The sequence below is a fragment of the Watersipora subatra genome, chromosome 8 (genome assembly GCF_963576615.1).
Source record: "Watersipora subatra chromosome 8, tzWatSuba1.1, whole genome shotgun sequence".
Classification (NCBI taxonomy): domain Eukaryota; kingdom Metazoa; phylum Bryozoa; class Gymnolaemata; order Cheilostomatida; family Watersiporidae; genus Watersipora; species Watersipora subatra.
Window position 1 is genome coordinate 7,582,739 of NC_088715.1, and position 18,223 is coordinate 7,600,961.

Below are 18,223 nucleotides of genomic sequence, written 5' to 3' on the forward strand. Positions count from 1 at the left end.
CTATTAACTATTGCAATTAACTTTACTATAATAAGAGCGGTGAAGTCAGTTTCATTTTACGATGCATCATTATGTTATGCGTCAGTAATGCTAACATTATCACAAGCGCTACAACAGTATGTGCACAAGGTTTCCATAGTATGACAAGGAAAATGCAGCATAGTTTTACTCACCTGTCTGCAGACTTAGAGGTTCAGAGCTCAAATCTATTGTGAAGCAAATACATGTATTTCGTTCCTATATTTTAATCACTATAACTGAGTATAACTGGACACGCGAACAAACAACAGATGACAGACAAACACTGAGATTTATATATATAGACTTGTACGGACAGCTGAAATATGTTGCGGTATTTTTCAGGTTGTGTTGCAGCTGGGAATTATCCTCGTGGTCTACACCTCCATGCTTTGAACTAAGTTCCTGGAGTCTGCATAGATTTCACCTGATAAACGAATCAACTTTCTAGCTCTACTATGACTAGCATCAAGCCTTAATTTATTGATGTTTTATTCTGAATCTTAGCAAGTCTCTGTAGGTATATCCCTATCGACTGTAATAAAATAAATAGCACATACCTTGTTCAAGTCTTATAGCAGCACATAGAACTAGAGAGTGTTTTATCTCTCTTTAACCATCTAATAAAACTATGATATACATATCCGCATGGAGTTACGTGGCTCTTTACTCTTATTAAGGACTGCATTGCACTGATACTATAATGTCAGATTAACTCGGTCAGTAAGAGAGTTTCTGCAAAGTTTCTCCATCCCAGAGATTCCAAAGCATGTAACTCTTACAATAGATTAATGTTGGCAGATTGACTCTGAATCAACTCGCCTTAAAAATAAAGCCAACTGTTTTTTTTAAATACACTTTCATGTTATACAAAGATACACTGTGAAAAATGGTGGCCTTTGCTTGAAGATTTCTATTAACCGGGTCTATTATCAGCATGCAGTTATTGCTGTCATACTAATCTGCTAGTAGTAAAGATTTAATGTTTTGGATCACTATAACTTGAATGATGCTGCCAGGCACAGAAAAAACTGGACCACAGGATAAAAAAGAGCACATAGCTGCTTTTTATCTATAGTTTAGTAATATCATCAATGCCAAAGCAAAATGCTCTTAAAATGGTTATTTGCACTTACCAAAATGGTAAGACAACTCCGAAGTACTTTTTATGAAGTTTTGCTGTGCCACAAACGAAGGCTATTAAAAATACTATCTACCCATTCGCTTGTTATTACAGGATGTCAAACCTAACTATTTAAGTTCTATCATCAAATACCTTTACCTACGCCTGGTCTTAAATAGATTGGTCAACATCTTAAATAGATTGGTCAACATCTTTGGATAGCAAGAGCTCAGAGCTTCAGAACCTTCCTGTTTTCTCTTCGAAGCTTTTCAAGCTCCATATCACCCAAGCAGGGCCTTCCTATACAACTGTTACAGTTACCCTTTTCTATAAATCTAGTTGGCAGGTCTGCTATAACGGAGACCAGACCAAGATACATACGTATAGCGCAAGTTCAGAGCAAAACCTTTGAAATGAATATTTACAACCTATCCTTGAAGAAAGGGGTTAGATAGCCATCAACTAACATCTACTAGGAATCTCGATAAACAGTATGTCCTGACGAAACTTGACTCATGCCTCTACCAAGTAGTTCACAATTGTAAATTTAATGTTTACCTTTTTCACCAATTGTTTACTATTATAGTATATCTTTAGCTACTGAGCTGCTTACCCCACTCTTATCAAAAAATCTAACATTCTCACTTTATCTTGACAGCCTTTCAAGGTTCATATCCCTCAGGCAGAGCCTTCGTATATAACTGTTGGAATTCCTCACACTGATGAATATACTTTTTCATTAATCTAGTTGACAGGTATTATATAATAAGGGAGACAAGACCAAACAAGAGTGTATGTTTGGTATATGATTATAATAACAATAGCAATATATATACTTATAATAACAATAAAAATAATAACAAGCAACTCTCACATTAAAACAAAGTATCATTTTAGTTTGTGATAAAGTATAGCAAAAGTAAAGATTGAGCAAGGGAGTGATACATAAATAAAGGTAAAAGGAAGAACAGATTAGATTGTGAAGTCAGCACATGAGGAAGGACAATATCATTCGCCTTCTAGATCTGGTAAAGACTCATGCCGTGTCAACTCACTCTGAGTGTTCACACTATTCGAGTCATCCGTGAATCGTAGCTTAATGAGGTCTCGACAGAATGAGAACAGCCAATACATGCAGCCACTAGCTGTAAAACATAAAATAATAACTCCACTTGTTTAATATAAACATTATAATATAATACAGTCAAACATGGATAACTCGAACTTCAAGGGACCGAGCAAAAGTGTTCAAATTATCAGAGCGTTCAAGTTATCAGAGCACTGTCACAAGTCCATATATTTACTTATTTATTAGTAGATACATGTACATATACAAACTATAATATAAATCAAAAGCACAAATGGCTTGTTTCAAATTAAATGCTTCTAATGTAAAGTTTAAAACGTTTTCATGAAAAGGTATAGAGATTTTTCTATCACTTGAGATTGGTTTGTTGTTTGAGGTGATGTTATTGCCAGGACGTTTTTCAGATTGACATTGGCAAAACTTGATCGTTGTTGAAATGCTCAAAAGAAAAGACATTTTTTTCTTTTGGGGTTTTACCCACGATCAATTTTGCCGTTTTTTCTTGAAGTTTATGCAGATTACCTTACTTTACCTGGGATTCGTTAAGAGCAACACTCCGAGGCAGTTCAATTAGAAGTTTTACGAGGTTTTACGGTACATTCTATAATCTATATCACTCACGCTTTTTTAATAGATACTTATTGAATGTACACACGTATTCTGTGTTTAGGTCAAACGATGAATAGTTTTTTGTAGCTCAGACAACGTATACGTTTAATTACAACATTTTTTATGACGTTTTAAACATTCAACATTTCGACGTTGATTCAACACGGAATCAACGTCGGAAAACTATTCATCACGGGCTAGCCGGGTCACGCACTCAAGGATTTTCGCCACGCACATACAAAACAACATGCGATTTTTGTTTTGTATGTGCGTGGCGAATATCCTTGCGCCCGTGACCCGGCTAGCCCGTGCTATTCATCGTATCGCAGTATAAATCAAATTTCACCAAACTTTTAGAAAAGTCGTTGACAAAAATATTTTGCCGATGGTGGTAATAACGACGCTTATGAATTACGAAAAGATGAAGTTTACCTCTATGGCTTTGAATAAAGTGATTTTCTAAAGCGATAACAACCGTTTCGGTAGCCGTTGGGCAAAAAAACAGTTCGAATTAACAGTGTTGAGTTCGAGTTATCTATAGCAATTTATCATTACGTGGGAACGGACCGAAGGAAATGTTCGAATTAACCATGTGTTCGAGCTATCCGTGGACGAGTTATCCATGTTTGACTGTATATGTAAAAGTTACCAAAATGGTTAAAGCATTTTACTTCTAAATAGTTTCTTGCAGTTTTACATGAAGAGTGCAGCTACTACTCAAATTTGATTTTAGTCAAGTCTATTTTTCCTATCGAGCACTTTTTCAAACAATATGATAATCCTTCATAATATAATATATGTATTGTTGGCAGAGCCATCAGTTGGAGGGATGGGTGAACCATTAAATGATGACAGAGAGCTCATTCCTATGATAACTGCGCTGTGCAACAAGCAATGGGAAATAAAGCCATGGAAAGGAGGTTATTATTCAAAGTAGTTAGCTGATAAAATGCCAGAAACAGGAAATTTCACCAGCAACCAAGATTACCCATTCATCCTTATTATGCTAGTGGGTTGCACTTCTCGCTAACTGCAGTAAAAAAAGGCTAAACTGCCAGAATTACTTTCAATGAAAGCAATATATCAGTTATCCATCAATGCTACTTAAAATCAGGTGAAAATTTTCTAAAAGACACGCTTTTAGTTTTTTCGTGAAGCAATTACAGTATATGCCGACGTGCTTAAGAGGACCTTTACCGGATCACAGGTTTTTACCATCATTCATAAAATGTTACTCACCACAGGCAATTGCTACATGCCCTGCAAGCTGTCTAAACCTAGTTCAATACCATTTCAGTATGTTGATCCTAAATATAACTGCTAACATTTTGTTATAAAATGGGGATATAATTTTCCTATGAGTTTAGAAGTTATCCACTCATTTTATTTTTATAACCACCGCCAATTAAATAAAATTTTAAGAATTTTTGCAAGGGTGACAACTTCTATTGAGTGTTTTATACCAAGTTTTTTATTATAAAATTCCATAATACAATTTAAAGAATAGAGAAAGCATAATATTATTATGCTTTATTAGTTATCTTGAGGTGTTGACTGATGTTCTAAAAAAATAATCAAGGAGATTGACCCACTAGAAGCTGAGATATAGCCAGCCAAACACAGGTCTACCTAATAACGAATCAGAGGAAAACCCTTTGAAAATCCCGAGAATGGTGACGTATGAAATCGACTTATTGGTCATGTGCCGGAGTCGCGCACCCTTATCGCCGTTACGTATAATGATTGTTTTAGGCTACGAGATGTGAAAGGCTTCTCGCGATAGTAAAGAATTTACAGACTAGCTCTGGTTTCTCAGGAAAATCAAGCAAACATTGTGTGGTAAAGGCATTTGCCCACAACCCCTCGTCATGATTTTTCAAAACAGAAGAGCAGACTTTGACTATTGTGCTTCAAATTTTAACTCAATCTCCACGGATATGCTCCGAAGATCCTCTGTTCAACGAACGGCGCGTGTATAGTCTATATGCGACATCCGCGATTTGCAGTTTGTTTAGAATAAGAAATGGGAATGTGAATTTTTGTTCATTCATCATTTTTCTACTGTGTACCTACTGCAGCACTCAGTTGATTTTCATGATTATCGTCACTATTAACAGACTGTAAGTTCACTACAGCCATAATTTTAAAAAGAATAACTTGACCGTGCTGCTCTTGCTGTAAGAAAAGAAAACGATAACTTTTGATATGATTTTTTCTATTTATCTATTATCTTATCTATGATTATTTTTATGATTAATATAATAATCATAATGCATATTATACAAAATAATAATATAACTGCGTATAGAATAAATGATGTAACTAATATAATTTGTAGAAAATTCCAAATGATAACCGAGATTGATGATTGATTTAATTGATTCCATTTATTAGCTATAGTTAAAAAATCTGAACAACGCTAAAGATGAGTCTGAATAGGGAAGCTAAGTAGGAGAACAACAAAACTGAGCTAAACTAGCAACATAGCAAAATGTTGCGAAATAATAGATGCGTGTAATTATTTTATGCTAAAACTAATCTACACGTCAGAGGGACTGGTTCGGAGTTCTAGGAGCGATGATTGTCAGGCCCAATTTGATTGTTCTATACTTCCAGGGATTAAACCAATTAAAACGTCGTGATTGTTATAGGAGAGCGCATTAGTTGGCTTAATTGACCAATGGCACACAAGTCGATTTCATACGTCGTATATTGATGATTACCAAAACACTTTTGTTTTTTGGTAGACCTGTGTTTGGCTGGCTATATCTCAGCTTACGGTTGGTCAATCTCCTCGATTCTTTTTTTAGAACATCGGTCAACACCTCAAGATAAATAATAAGGCATAATAATATCTTTCTCTATTCTTTAAAGACATCATTATATAATACCAGCACCAATCGTTAGAATCATCAAATATGCTTCAATCCTCATAGCCAATAAGCTTCTATCTGTACACACATAGAAATCTCTCTAACAAGATAAACTATTAAGACATGAGTCAAATCCTGTTTTTTACTATTCGCAGTATTTAACACAAACCAGACTCTTGTTGTCCAAAACCTATAGACGTGTGTAGGCCTACAACAAAATGGTCTCACAAAATAATTACAGTTCTAACATAATTATTACATACATGAGCAAGAGATGAAATATGAGACTTTACCCTGATATTTGATTACTGAGTTGATGAAAGTTAATAGCTGGTGATTAACAAAAACTCAGAAAGATTTCTGCATTTCCATGCTTTGAATGGACTCGGAGTTGCTTTCTTTTCGAATCATAGAAACGATAAATCCGAATGCATTTAACGCCATTTCGCTTTGCTAAAGTTATGTGGAGGCATTCGCTGTGACAGTACTTTGACTTCCTTATGCTAATCGATCCAAATCAATAATACTCGGCTAAGCGCTCCCCAGCAGAGATAAAAAAATTCAGCACACAACCATGTGGGTACAAAAAGAGTTCTATTGCTACTATGTAATATTTTCGCTTGATTTTCTGTCGCTACTTTAACATTTACACGACCAAGGTAGGCTTATAGAAAAATGAATAAATTTTTAATTTTTAGTGCAAGTTGGCTACACATAAATTAAAAATTGATCTTGACTGAAAAGTGAGTCTACATTAACATGTTTTGTTTTGAGGGATACATAGCAAACCTTTAAAAGATCTATAGCACATCTCCGTGTCGTTTAAACAGTAAAGATGAATACAGGTATAATGAACTAGGTAAAACAGAGCACACTGCAACTAAATATACAAATTTAGAGAAGATAACTCCAGTATGATAGAGGAAGCTGTGCTGCCTTCAGTATTATTAACATACCGTAAAACCTCTAATTGAATGTCACCTCTATTTGAGCACCACTTTAACATTCTGTGATCTTTACAAACCAATAATACCAAGTGACCAGTAAAAGTGTCCCCAAAATCGTATTAATAATAACTCGTATTTATAATAATACGTAACACGTATTATTATTAATACGTAATAACCCGTATTAATAATCGTATTAATAATAACTCGGTTACATCAATAACAATTAATTCTTTTGTTTTCGTTTGTTTGTATCGAAGACCATTTTACAATTTCAAAAAATATTTTTAAGGCTGAATTCAGATAATAATGGGTTTAAGACACTCATCTCTTTCATTCTAAATTGGACTAAATATTCCTAACTTCCATTCCTAACAAGCTAGGCTACGTCACATATTTATGGGCGGAGCTTGTTGTGCCAATTGTGTTGTTTTCGAGACAGATATTGAAACGCTTTAAAAAGCCTTCATAACTTTGAAACTTAGTGGACCGATCTTTATTTTGAGTAAAAAATCGGAATCAGCATGTTTGGTTTACCTAGAAAATACGATAAAAGTTGTGCGTGGCAGTTTTGGTGTAATGTCACTCCGCCCGAAGGAGAGTGCCAAATATAGGCGACATTGGAGGTAAAAAGGCAATAAAAGATGGTAAATTGATTTTCTCTAAATTCTGACGAGCTATTTAAAAAATGCAATGCCCGACTCAATTTTAACGCCACCTCAAGTTGACCGCCGCTATCGGGAAAAAGTTGAAAAATAAAGCGTTATGGCGTTCAAATAGTCGTGTTACAACATAATAATATTTTTAATTTTAAATAACACGTTTAGCATTTCCTTCTGGTTACTTTATGAAATTACTTGAATACTATAAGATTTGTAGTCATGAATGAACTCACCAAGGGAAACTGTGACTAGTATCCAGGCATTGTATGACATGATGGACAGCATAACTATATAGCCAATAGCTAACTGTACAGGTACCAACAGAGACCTTATCAAGTGCAACTTTAACCTACAAATGAGACACAAGGCTAAAATTGAGATATAACAGGGTAAGATGAGATAAAGGTACATGATGAGAGTGGAGCACTATTCATGCCAAGCTAAATCGATGCAACAGAACCTTTGACTTCTAGGAGTATCTACCACTTTCATAATGCAACCAGAAGCGATGCTTATGAACATGGCAAATAGGTAAAACTAAGATTGGAGACACAGCTACCTGTACTTTTTGATATGCTCCTCACTGGGCGGTATCTGAAGAGCCCGTATTAGCGGAGAGCTTTCAGATTCGACAGGAACTGAGGCTACAAGGCTTACAGGTCCAGCACGCATCTTGAGATGAAGATATTCACTTATTGTTCGCAAAAGTTCCATGAAGAAGACTAAAGTAGCCATTGCAAAAGCCATCCCAAGCAAACCTACAAACATAAATGTGGTATATAGCACAAACTAGGTGAATGCCTGGCATTGCACAATTAATAAAAAGATTACCTAGTGATTTTAAGTAACTCAAGCTAGTAAATTAGCTAGTCCAAATATTTACTATAATAAAAACCATCTCTGAAGCCAGCTTAATAATCGTTATGCGTAATGATCTCTAATGTATCTAGTAGCCAATAAGCTAAGCTAATAGTAGCCAATAGCATTTTCCCCAAGCGCATTTAACATGGGTATTTTTGCCAATGTAATAATTATGTGCACACTTATTTTGTTGTATAGTTCAGTGGGTTAGCTCGCCTATCTTCAGAACAGAAGGTTCCGAGTTCAATTCCGGTGCCAAGTAGATTGTTCATTCCTAAAATTTTATTGCTATAACTGGACATCCAAAGGACACTCACTGAGATGTATATATATATAGATGTACAAAACAAACGGCTTACAGGTTACCGACCAAGCTCAAAAAATTGGAAAAAACACTTGACAGTGTTATTAAAAATAATAGTTTCATAATATGTATAAGGGTGAGGCGTGTATGTACCCTGAATGTATTTCATTGTCTTGCTTGCTTTTAACTGTAGCAACATTCAGTAAGAAGTTAAAAATTTAACTCTTAGCCAGAATATGGCTCAGCTGCTTTGTAGGCCTATGTGGCTAAATCGTCCGTTAAGTATTAGCGACTTCGGACTAACTATTGTAGAGGTTCAAGGCAGGTGTCATTGAACATCTATCTATATAAATCTCAGTGTTTGCTGGTATTTTTTTGGTCTTCTCATTTTCATCCCTATTTTGAGTCGTAGCGATTACAATCTAGGAATAAAAAATCCATATCTCAGAAGATTTGATCTCAGAACCACCATTCACAAGGTGACAAGCTAATCCATTAATCTACGCAGAATGAAATGAATTTATAGGGCGGATAGTCATTATCTGGGTTACAATACGCATAACAACACTGTGTTACGCACAACGTCATTGAAGCTTGCTCTCACGGCTCTTATTAGTAAATTAAGCAATGCATATACTAGCTTACTCAAAGTACACAACTACATCACATGCCACTGTTTATAAGATGTTTTTTATTACCCACGCAATGCCGTGCATTCAACTAGTAATGTCATATAACACACATACAATATTTTATAAAATCTAATATTTAACAAAAAAACATATATGCATGCTTTGGTCTCAGTTATGACGCAGAAAATATATGCTAAAACTTATGCCTGAGTAAGCATTCATTTTTTATAGCTAATAACCTCATCGCCAACTCATAAAAATAATACTGTGGTTTCAAAATAATATCACCATTTGTTAATCAAATGTTACCCGTATTGTTGTTGCTGCTCCATCCATTGAAAAGAAAATCGTGAACTTTGGCTGTGAATTCGAAATAGAGAAACATGTAATCTGTGCCCGTGCTATTCATTGTCTACAAGAAAAAAGAACAAATTATTTCATTCAGCGCATTCACAACTTAAAACTTTTAGCAATTGCGACGTTTTTTTGAGTTGCAGAGAATCAGAACTTTTCTATTTTGTTTTACGGTCAAAGGAGTCAGTCTTTTATTGAACTAAACGATATTATTGTACACCGTTTCAATGATGTGTGAGCAAAACGTGGGTGAGCTGTTAACCGACTCTACAAACCACAATGCATATTTTAGCAGTTTTATACCAACGACTACTCATGATATGAAAATTTTGAAATACGCATCACGCATCATGGATGGTTTCTACTTCCACCCAAGGGTGGTAAAGAAACAATATTTTAAACCCCAGCATCATATGTATCTCAATCCCAGTTACAATACAAGCTCGGTCCGTCGCATGTCCCATGGGTAGAAAACATCAAATAACTAGATGTCATTCTGCAACAAGATCAACATTTTGACTAACAAATCTAGGCGGCCCCAAACTCTAGGACGCAATCAAATATACGCTTGGAGGTGCATATAAAACAGCTGACTGCTCACACACACCAGTCTATGTAAACCCATCTTAGAGTACGTGGATACAATATGGGACCCTACCAACAAAGCTATGATAAATCGAAAGCGTACAGAGGAGAGCTGTTGCGAATGTGAGCAGTCTGAAAGGCTGTGACAGTATCATGGGAGCCTGTGAGCAATTAAGTTTTCCGACCTTATCCAGGCAAAAGAAAACCATAGGGTAGCTTTACTACAGTTGCTAAAATTCTTCAAAAGCGAAGATTGACAGAGTTCTCTTGAAAAAATATAAAAACGAACCTGAAACTACGATATTCACATGCGCAGCTAGCCATTGAAAGCTAGCTTTCAAACTCCTTTCTTGAAAAGAGCACAGAAAAAATATTCTGTAAATTATATGTAAAAAAAAAACAAGAGACAAAGAATAAAATCTCAGAGAACAAATTTGCGCTCTCAAAGCTGACAACAACTCTACACAGTTTCATAGACGAAATCTCGTAATACAACAAAAGAACGAATTGGGAAAATGAGAAGGCATGTAAGCTCTAACAACATCAGCCATAAGCCCAGCAAGTCACTACGTCTCTTTCTTGGCAACTGTAGACCTGTTGAGGGAAAAGCAATCGAAATCACTGATTACGACATTGTATACCTGACTGAAGCTAGTATTGATGCAAGTTTAGTTTTAGCAGTTTGTACAAATGGTAAAAAATCCCACACATATTCATGGTAATATTCTTGATGTAGTCAAAGTTATAATACTGGGCTTACCGGCTTAACTGGTGTTATATTCCCTAATTTACGCGATGCATAGTAACAACTGATCTAAAAACTTGTACCTCTTCAGATGCACCACCTCTTGAAGCAGAACTAAAGACATTCTTATTAACAGAGATGCAGATCAAACGATATTACGAGATCACGTGTCCGACATTTGTGATGAGCTCTAAAAAATGAGTGATGCTCAGCAAATGTAGAATAAGCTCTCAACAACTTTTAGGAAGGCTGTTGGTCTTGCTGCCCCACAAAACATTATAACTAAGTGTTGAACGTCAACCACTTAGGTTCACTAGACACGCAGAAAAGCTGCACATGAGGCAGAGAAAACTTTACAAAATGTACAAATCAACTGGAAACATGTACTTCTTTTACAAATACAAAGAACATACATGTTGAGAAGGGTAATAGTAAGCCCTTCTATAAGTACATTGAAAGAAACAAAGATGAACACCAGATACTCAGCTCAAAACTGTGATGAAAGTGATGATCAAAGTGATGAAAGTCTCACTAGTGTTAATCTGCAGCGTGCCAACGTGCTAATTTAATATTTCCGCAGTCAGTTCTGTAACGATGAGAATATAAGCAAACTACCGACTATCGACAACAACTTTTTAGAAATCAACCTGAATGGTATTGTCAAACTATGGCGCCTTACAGTGCCTTGCGTTCCGTGTTCTCAAATCGAGTTGTTGAACTCGAGTTATACAACTCGAGTTATATTTACAAACTCAAGTTTGTAAAAGGTGCAATATATTGGTATTACGGTAGCATAATCGTAAATCTGGTTATATTAACAATGGTACATCAATAGACACGCGTTAGCTAATAGAAATTAAACTATGTATGTACTGTAAAACTAGAACTAATGGCAAATAAGAGTGTCCCGAGTTTGCAACTCGAGTTGATAAACCGAGTTATATTTACAAACTCGAGTTTGTAAATATAACTCGAGTTGTATAACGCGAGTTCATCAAAAACCCAGGCCGAGTTCTTTCAACAGCAACTCGAGTTCAACAATTCGGCTTGAAAACATGGAACGCGAAGCACTGTAAGGTGCCATATCAGACTCATACATGACATCCAAAACAACAAACCTCCCGAACCTGACCAGATAAGACAGTGCCGACTCCCAACAGACCCTGCACTGACAGCTGATTGTTTAGTATATATACTCCGAGCATCAATTGACAGCAGAGTGTTACATCATCAATGAAAATCTACCATAATTAAACAAATACCGTATACCAAGCGAAGAAAGTAGAGAAGATCCATGTAACTATAGACGTATCTCTTTAACGAGTATCCTACGCAAAATGCTAGAACATATTGTTTGCCATCATTTCAACCAAACCCTTAATGCTATGCTATATAACTGGCAACGGGGATTCAGAAGCAGTGTTAGTTGTGAAACCCAACTGTGTGTTACTTATCATGATCTCGCCAACGCATTAGAAAAAGCCTCAACTTTTCACAGCGTAGTTCTTAATTTCAAAGCTAACAAGCTACCACACAAACTTATCTAAAATATTAGACAGATTGATGGTATAGACCAGAACAGATGCAACTGGATGCAGAGTTTTCTTTCAGATAGAAGTCAAGAAATGGTTATTAAAGGAGAGCTATCTCCTAGCATGACAGTGACTTCTAGAGTCCCACAAGGCTTGGAACTGGGGCCAACATTATTTATCTTATATATTCATGACCTTCCAAATAATATGTCGTGTAAAAACCACTCTTTTTTGGGGATGATATGCTTCTTTATTTTGAAGTCAATAATGACAGAACTTCAACACTTTTAAAATGACATCGATCAGCTCTAGGAATGATCTGTCAAATGTAAAATGTCCTTCAATGCTAATTGTGACGATTTATGTTTTAGCATGATTTATTAACCCAGTCTATTTTGTGTTGCTATTTAGCTTGAAGGGGATTCCCCTTTTTCCGTTGCGTATTGGCTTGCTTACTAGTATCTGATTGGTCAGACTGACTTATTATTTTGTGCATTGCTGGGCTCTGGTTAAGCAGATTGCTCTGGCTAGTGAATGATGTGAGTACAGTAATAAACTTGTTGCATTCTAACTACAAGCTATTTCGGCGATACTACAAGAAGACAATGGCTAAGAGCGTAAGATTTTCGGACATTATAAAAAAGTTATGAGGACTACAACACTAGTGGGGAATTCTCAGTGTGGATTGAAAAATTAGAGCTTGTAGCAGAACTGCAGGGTGTGACTGACAAACTGAAGTTTTTGCCATTGTTCCTGTCAGGACCAGCGTTTGCAGTGTATCAGCAGTTGAGCGATGAAGTAAAGGCTGATTATAATAAGCTGAAACATAAACTGAGAACTGCATTCAGCATTGATGTTTTTTCTTCATATGAGCAGTTAAAAAGCGAGATGCTGTCAGAAGGCGAGTCTGTGAATGTATATCTTGCTGACCTGAGGTGATTAGTAAATTTGATGGGACAGACAAATCCAGATCCGTTGCTCAGATGTGTTTTTGTTGGCGGCTTACCTTCTGATTTAGCTTTGCAACTAAAATCAACTGTAGATATTGATAGTATGGAATTGCCTGCCCTCGTGAGTAAGGCCAGAGCTATGTTGGCGTCAAGGAGAGCAACTACCAGCTTTGTGTGCGCTGGGTTGAAACAAGGTAGAGCCATGCTATGCTACAATTGCTCTGGAAACAGGCACATGGCTCATCAGTGCCCTACAGGAAGAATTGACAAATCTGCAGGTAGTCGTAACCAGTCTGTCCGTAAGTGTTATGTCTGTGACTCGACCACTCATCTGGCCAACAGGTGTCTTGAGTGCTCAGGAAATGCGAAAAGGGGAGCATCTGCGTCGGATTCTCGCCCCACATGGCAGCAATAGATACGGCGCTCCCAATAATGAATCTCCTAATCAATGGTGTAGAAATTCGATCATCAGTAGACACTGGTTGTCAACAATCTGTAGTGAGTGCCCAGGCTCTGCAGCTGCTGGGTCAGATACAGCGCACGTCGTACAACTGTGATGATGTTAGATGTTAAAACCACAGAGTGCCTAGAGGAGGTAGATTTGTACATTGGCACAGGGAAAAACACAGTTAGGCTCCGATGTTTGGTTTCCATATCTTTAGTGTGCGACTGTTTAGTGATTATTGGGATGGATGCAGTGAAAAGATTGGGCGGCGTGAGTGTGAGCGCTGAAGGTGTGCCATCTTTTGGGTTTTGCAAGGGTGCAGAGCCAACAGTAGTAGTAGGTGTATGCAATAAACTTGTCGGATTACAAGTTGAGGACACTGATTTCATAGCCACATTTGATGGACAAAAGTGGATGGTGGCATAGCGATGGAAGGATGGAGAACCCATTCTGAAAAGTCAATGTGGACAGTACAGCATCTCAGATGAGTGCAGAGAAGGCTATGAGCAGGAAGTTGAAGCATGGATTGATAGTGGATGGTTGGAAGAGCATGATGAAACAGTACACGGCAAAGTGCAAGGCACTATACCTCTCATGGCAGCACTACAACCAAACGAGAGAAAAATTCGGCCTGTGGTGGACTACAGTCGGGAATTGAACCAGCATATAAACTGCAATCCAGGTGCAGATGTAGCAGTCTGTCAAGACAAGCTGCGAAAATGGCGAAAGTTTGGACCCAACTGTTGTATGCTCAACTTGAAGAAAGCCTATTTGCAGCTGTATGTGAATAATGAGCTTTTGAAACTCCAGGCTGTAAGGTACAAAGAAAAGCTCTTTATGATGACACGAATGGGCTTCGGGCTTAATGTGGTGCCTAAGATCATGTCAAAGGTGCTAGGCAAGGTACTTTCATTGGATAGCAAGATTGAAGCTGGTACCGATCATTACATAGACGATATAATTGTGGATAACGATAAAGTTTCAGTCACACATGTAAGGGAGCATCTCACCAAGTATGGCTTAGTGACTAAGGAGCCGGAGTGCATTGATGATGCTAGAGTTCTGGGGCTTCGTGTTAAAAGAGATGAGACCAGCAGAGTTCAGTGGTGCAGAGACAATGATGCTGGTGAAAAGACAGAGAGCAGGACGAAAAGAGAATTGTTTTCCCTGTGTGAAAGGCTTATAGGCCACTACCCAGTTGGTGGTTGGTCGAGGGTGGCCTGTCGTTATATGAAGAGAGAAAGTAATGATTGTGGCTGGAATGATACAGTTCCAGAGCCAGTTCAGGTGATGATAAATGATACACTGGAGATGCTGAAGGAAAAAGACCCAGTAGGCGGACAGTGGTCAGTACCTGACAAGAGACATGGATCAATATGGTGTGACGCAAGTAACCTGACAATTGGTGTGTCTGTGGAGATTGATGGGCAACAGGTGGAAGTTGGCTGCTGGTTACGTAAAGATGATGGCAACCATATTAATGTCGCAGAGCTGGACGCAATAATACGAGGTGTTAGTTGTGGAGTGAAATGGGGCCTCACATCAGTATGTGTGATAACCGACTCAGCTACAGTGTATGGTTGGGTTAACTCTATTATCACTAACAGTAAACGACCAAAAGTATGCGGCCTGGGAGAGATGCTTACACGAAGGAGGCTCAGTATGATTGCCGAGCTGGTAGAACTGTACAGCTTAGATGTAAAAATGAAGTTAGTAAAGTCAGAAGAGAACTTAGCAGACACACTGATGAGAGTTCCCAAGAAATGGCTGAAGGCCCGAGTGTGTGCTACAGCGATTGTCAGCATTCACCCAGTCCAAGCAATTAGAGACCTTCATGACACTAATCACCTAGGAGTCGACAGGACTTTTTATTTAGCCCGCCAAAAATGGGGTGATCAGTGTCGAAGAAAGATGTCGAACAGGTGGTCAAAGAATGTCATGTCTGTAGGCAGGTAGATCCCTCATCGGTGAGATAGGATTGTGGTAAACTGGCTGTTGAGGAAACGTGGGTAAGATTAGCATCAGACATCACTCATTACCGAGGAATCCCTTACTTGACAGTAGTTGACTGTGGACCTCGCATGTTCTCTTTGTGGAGACAACTAAGAAATTAGACAGCTGAGGTGGTGGTGAAAGAGCTCGAACAAATATTTTATGAGCGGATCCTCCTAAGGAATTTCTGTCAGACAACGGCCCATGCTATCGCAGCCAAGTAATGAGAAAACTGGAAGAGAAGTGGGGTATAGAACACATATTCTCTTGTGCCTATCGACAGCAAGGGAATGGCATCGCAGAACGACAGCACAGAACAGTGAAAAGGATGATGGCTCAAACAGGTCGCAGTGCTGAGGAGATGTTATATTGGCATAATTTCTCTCCAAAGATTGATGGGGCCATTCCTGCTGAAAAGGTGTACAAGTATGAAGGACAGCATACACCAAATGTTTCTGTAAATTCCTTCCTGCACAGGAGTACTGAGCTGAATCCTTTTAAACCAGGAGATGTTGTGTATGTGAAGCCATTTCAGGCAAGCTGTACGACACAATGGCAAAAGGGCAAGGTGACATCATCAGTGTCAAACACGGCGGTGAGAGTGGACTCAATATCCAGACACATTAGTGATTTGAGGCTTTGCCACCCACATTCTGCAGCTGAGAAGGACGACACATACATAGAAGTGCATGAGCCAGACACCGAACAGCAAGTAGAAGACGATAGCCTAGAACATGACAATGATGAATTGCAATACGGTCCAGATCAGTTTCAGATCCCAGGTGACTGTGATAATCTAGCTAACAGTCTTGTGGTTCCCAGTGACTATGCGAGACCAACACGAAACAAACTGACTATCATAGGTAATAAATGTTGAATTTTAAGTTTTAAAATTTACTAATTCTGTTCTTGTTGATTTAGAAATCAAGGGAGGTGTGACGATTTATGTTTTAGCATGATTTGTTAACCCAGTCTATTTTGTGTTGCTATTTAGCTTGAAAGGGATTCCCCTTTTTCCGTTGCATATTAGCTTGCTTACTAGTATCTGATTGGTCAGACTGACTTATTATTTTGTGCATTGCTGGGATCTGGCTAGGCAGATTGCTCTGGCTAGTGAATGAAGTGAGTACAGTAATAAACTTGTTGCATTCTAACTACACTAATGAATATGATGTTATGGTTTTTCACCAGGAGCAAAACTTATACTTTGGGCAGATCAGCACTCTGTGTAGTAACAGAAGCCTGATATCTTGGTATTCAAATGCAATTAAGTTTGAGATTTGACAGTTTTAGGCTACAAATACTAGGCTATCAAATACTTCCTCCATGAAGCACCTAAAAAGTATAAGCTGTCTTTTGAGCTGAAAAATACCCCAGTCTAGGCATACCTGTTAAGTATGGAGACACTATGTGATTCTGCAGATAATACCAATGTTAAATTGCTAGAATTAGTGCAAAATAAAGCTGTCCATTTTATCAACAACATTAAAAGCCGTCACCATACCTGCCAACTCTCACGCATTGGGCGTGAGACTCACGCAATCACCCCAAAGAAAAAATGAAAATGCGTGAGATTTTTGCCCCGATTTCCACAATTTTGTATATACTATCATTGATACATCAATTGCCCCAAAACCAAATCTCACGCATTGCCCACTCTTGGGTTGGCAGGTCTGGCCGTCACGGTCTGACAGAAGCGCAAACTCAATTACAACTGCTATCATTGAGTGATACACGTGCATCACATCGAATAGCCTTACTGATGAGAATACTCTTTGATGGCTATAGAAGTAACACTTCCTCAGCTTATGGTGACATGTTAAAGGAGAAAAACAGCACAACCATGAACTTCCACATGGCTACATCCAAACACGTACAATATTAAAGCTTTCTCATACGCAGTGGTCGAAATATGAAAATTGGTCCAAAATATGAATGACAAACTCCTTCAGCAGCATGCTGTATTGATGTCTCACACTGTCTCAAATCATATACCATATGAAGCAACTTCCCCTTTACACCGTCGGTGTTATTAGTGTTCTATGCTCTACGAGGAAACGAGATGGCAAACACTTCAATACCCTCGACCTCCAGTATACTTCACGACAGATTTTTCACTCAGAGCTATACGTGACATAAGTGTACTACTAAAACTGCATAAGCATAGACAGCAACGCGTTGTAACAATGTAATAAAGAATTAGAATGTCGTTTTACCATGAGGAACTTGCGCCTAGTGAGTCAGAGTATCCTATCGTTTCGTAAGTATTTCAATTTGATTCAGTAATACAAAATAGCACAAAATAATGTGAAGCACAAAAACATACGTAGACTGCACTGCTATTCAAAATCGGAGACGAAATTATTCAACGCTAAATATTTATAAAAACGTATCGAATAATTCGTCGAATATCTACGAATTTAATGTAAGCCACAAATAGTACAACCCGACTCGTTGTGTAGAGAACCACATGATGTTCACGTGACATCTTTGATTTGAGGAAT

The 18,223-nt window shown here is 37.8% G+C and overlaps 1 protein-coding gene across 1 annotated transcript; it reads right to left on the reverse strand.

The window, feature by feature from the left end:
• Positions 1-1,940: 1,940 nt before the first annotated feature.
• Positions 1,941-18,138, reverse strand: LOC137401990 (protein SLC31A2-like). The gene is made up of 5 exons (XM_068088461.1): positions 17,936-18,138; positions 9,426-9,528; positions 7,879-8,077; positions 7,553-7,668; positions 1,941-2,286 (listed from the first exon to the last, which is right to left on the reverse strand). The coding sequence occupies exons 1-5, from the start codon at positions 17,936-17,938 to the stop codon at positions 2,150-2,152; spliced, it is 558 nt and encodes a 185-aa protein (XP_067944562.1). The 5' UTR covers positions 17,939-18,138; the 3' UTR covers positions 1,941-2,149.
• Positions 18,139-18,223: the final 85 nt, after the last annotated feature.

Excerpts from the sequence above, each read along its gene's own strand:
- LOC137401990 (XM_068088461.1), bottom strand. Across the intron at positions 8,078-9,425 it reads GAGCAGCAACAACAATACGG|GTTTGCTTGGGATGGCTTTT; the intron begins GTAACATTTGAT and ends TTATGTTTGTAG. Across the intron at positions 7,669-7,878 it reads GAGCATATCAAAAAGTACAG|GTTAAAGTTGCACTTGATAA; the intron begins GTAGCTGTGTCT and ends TCTCATTTGTAG.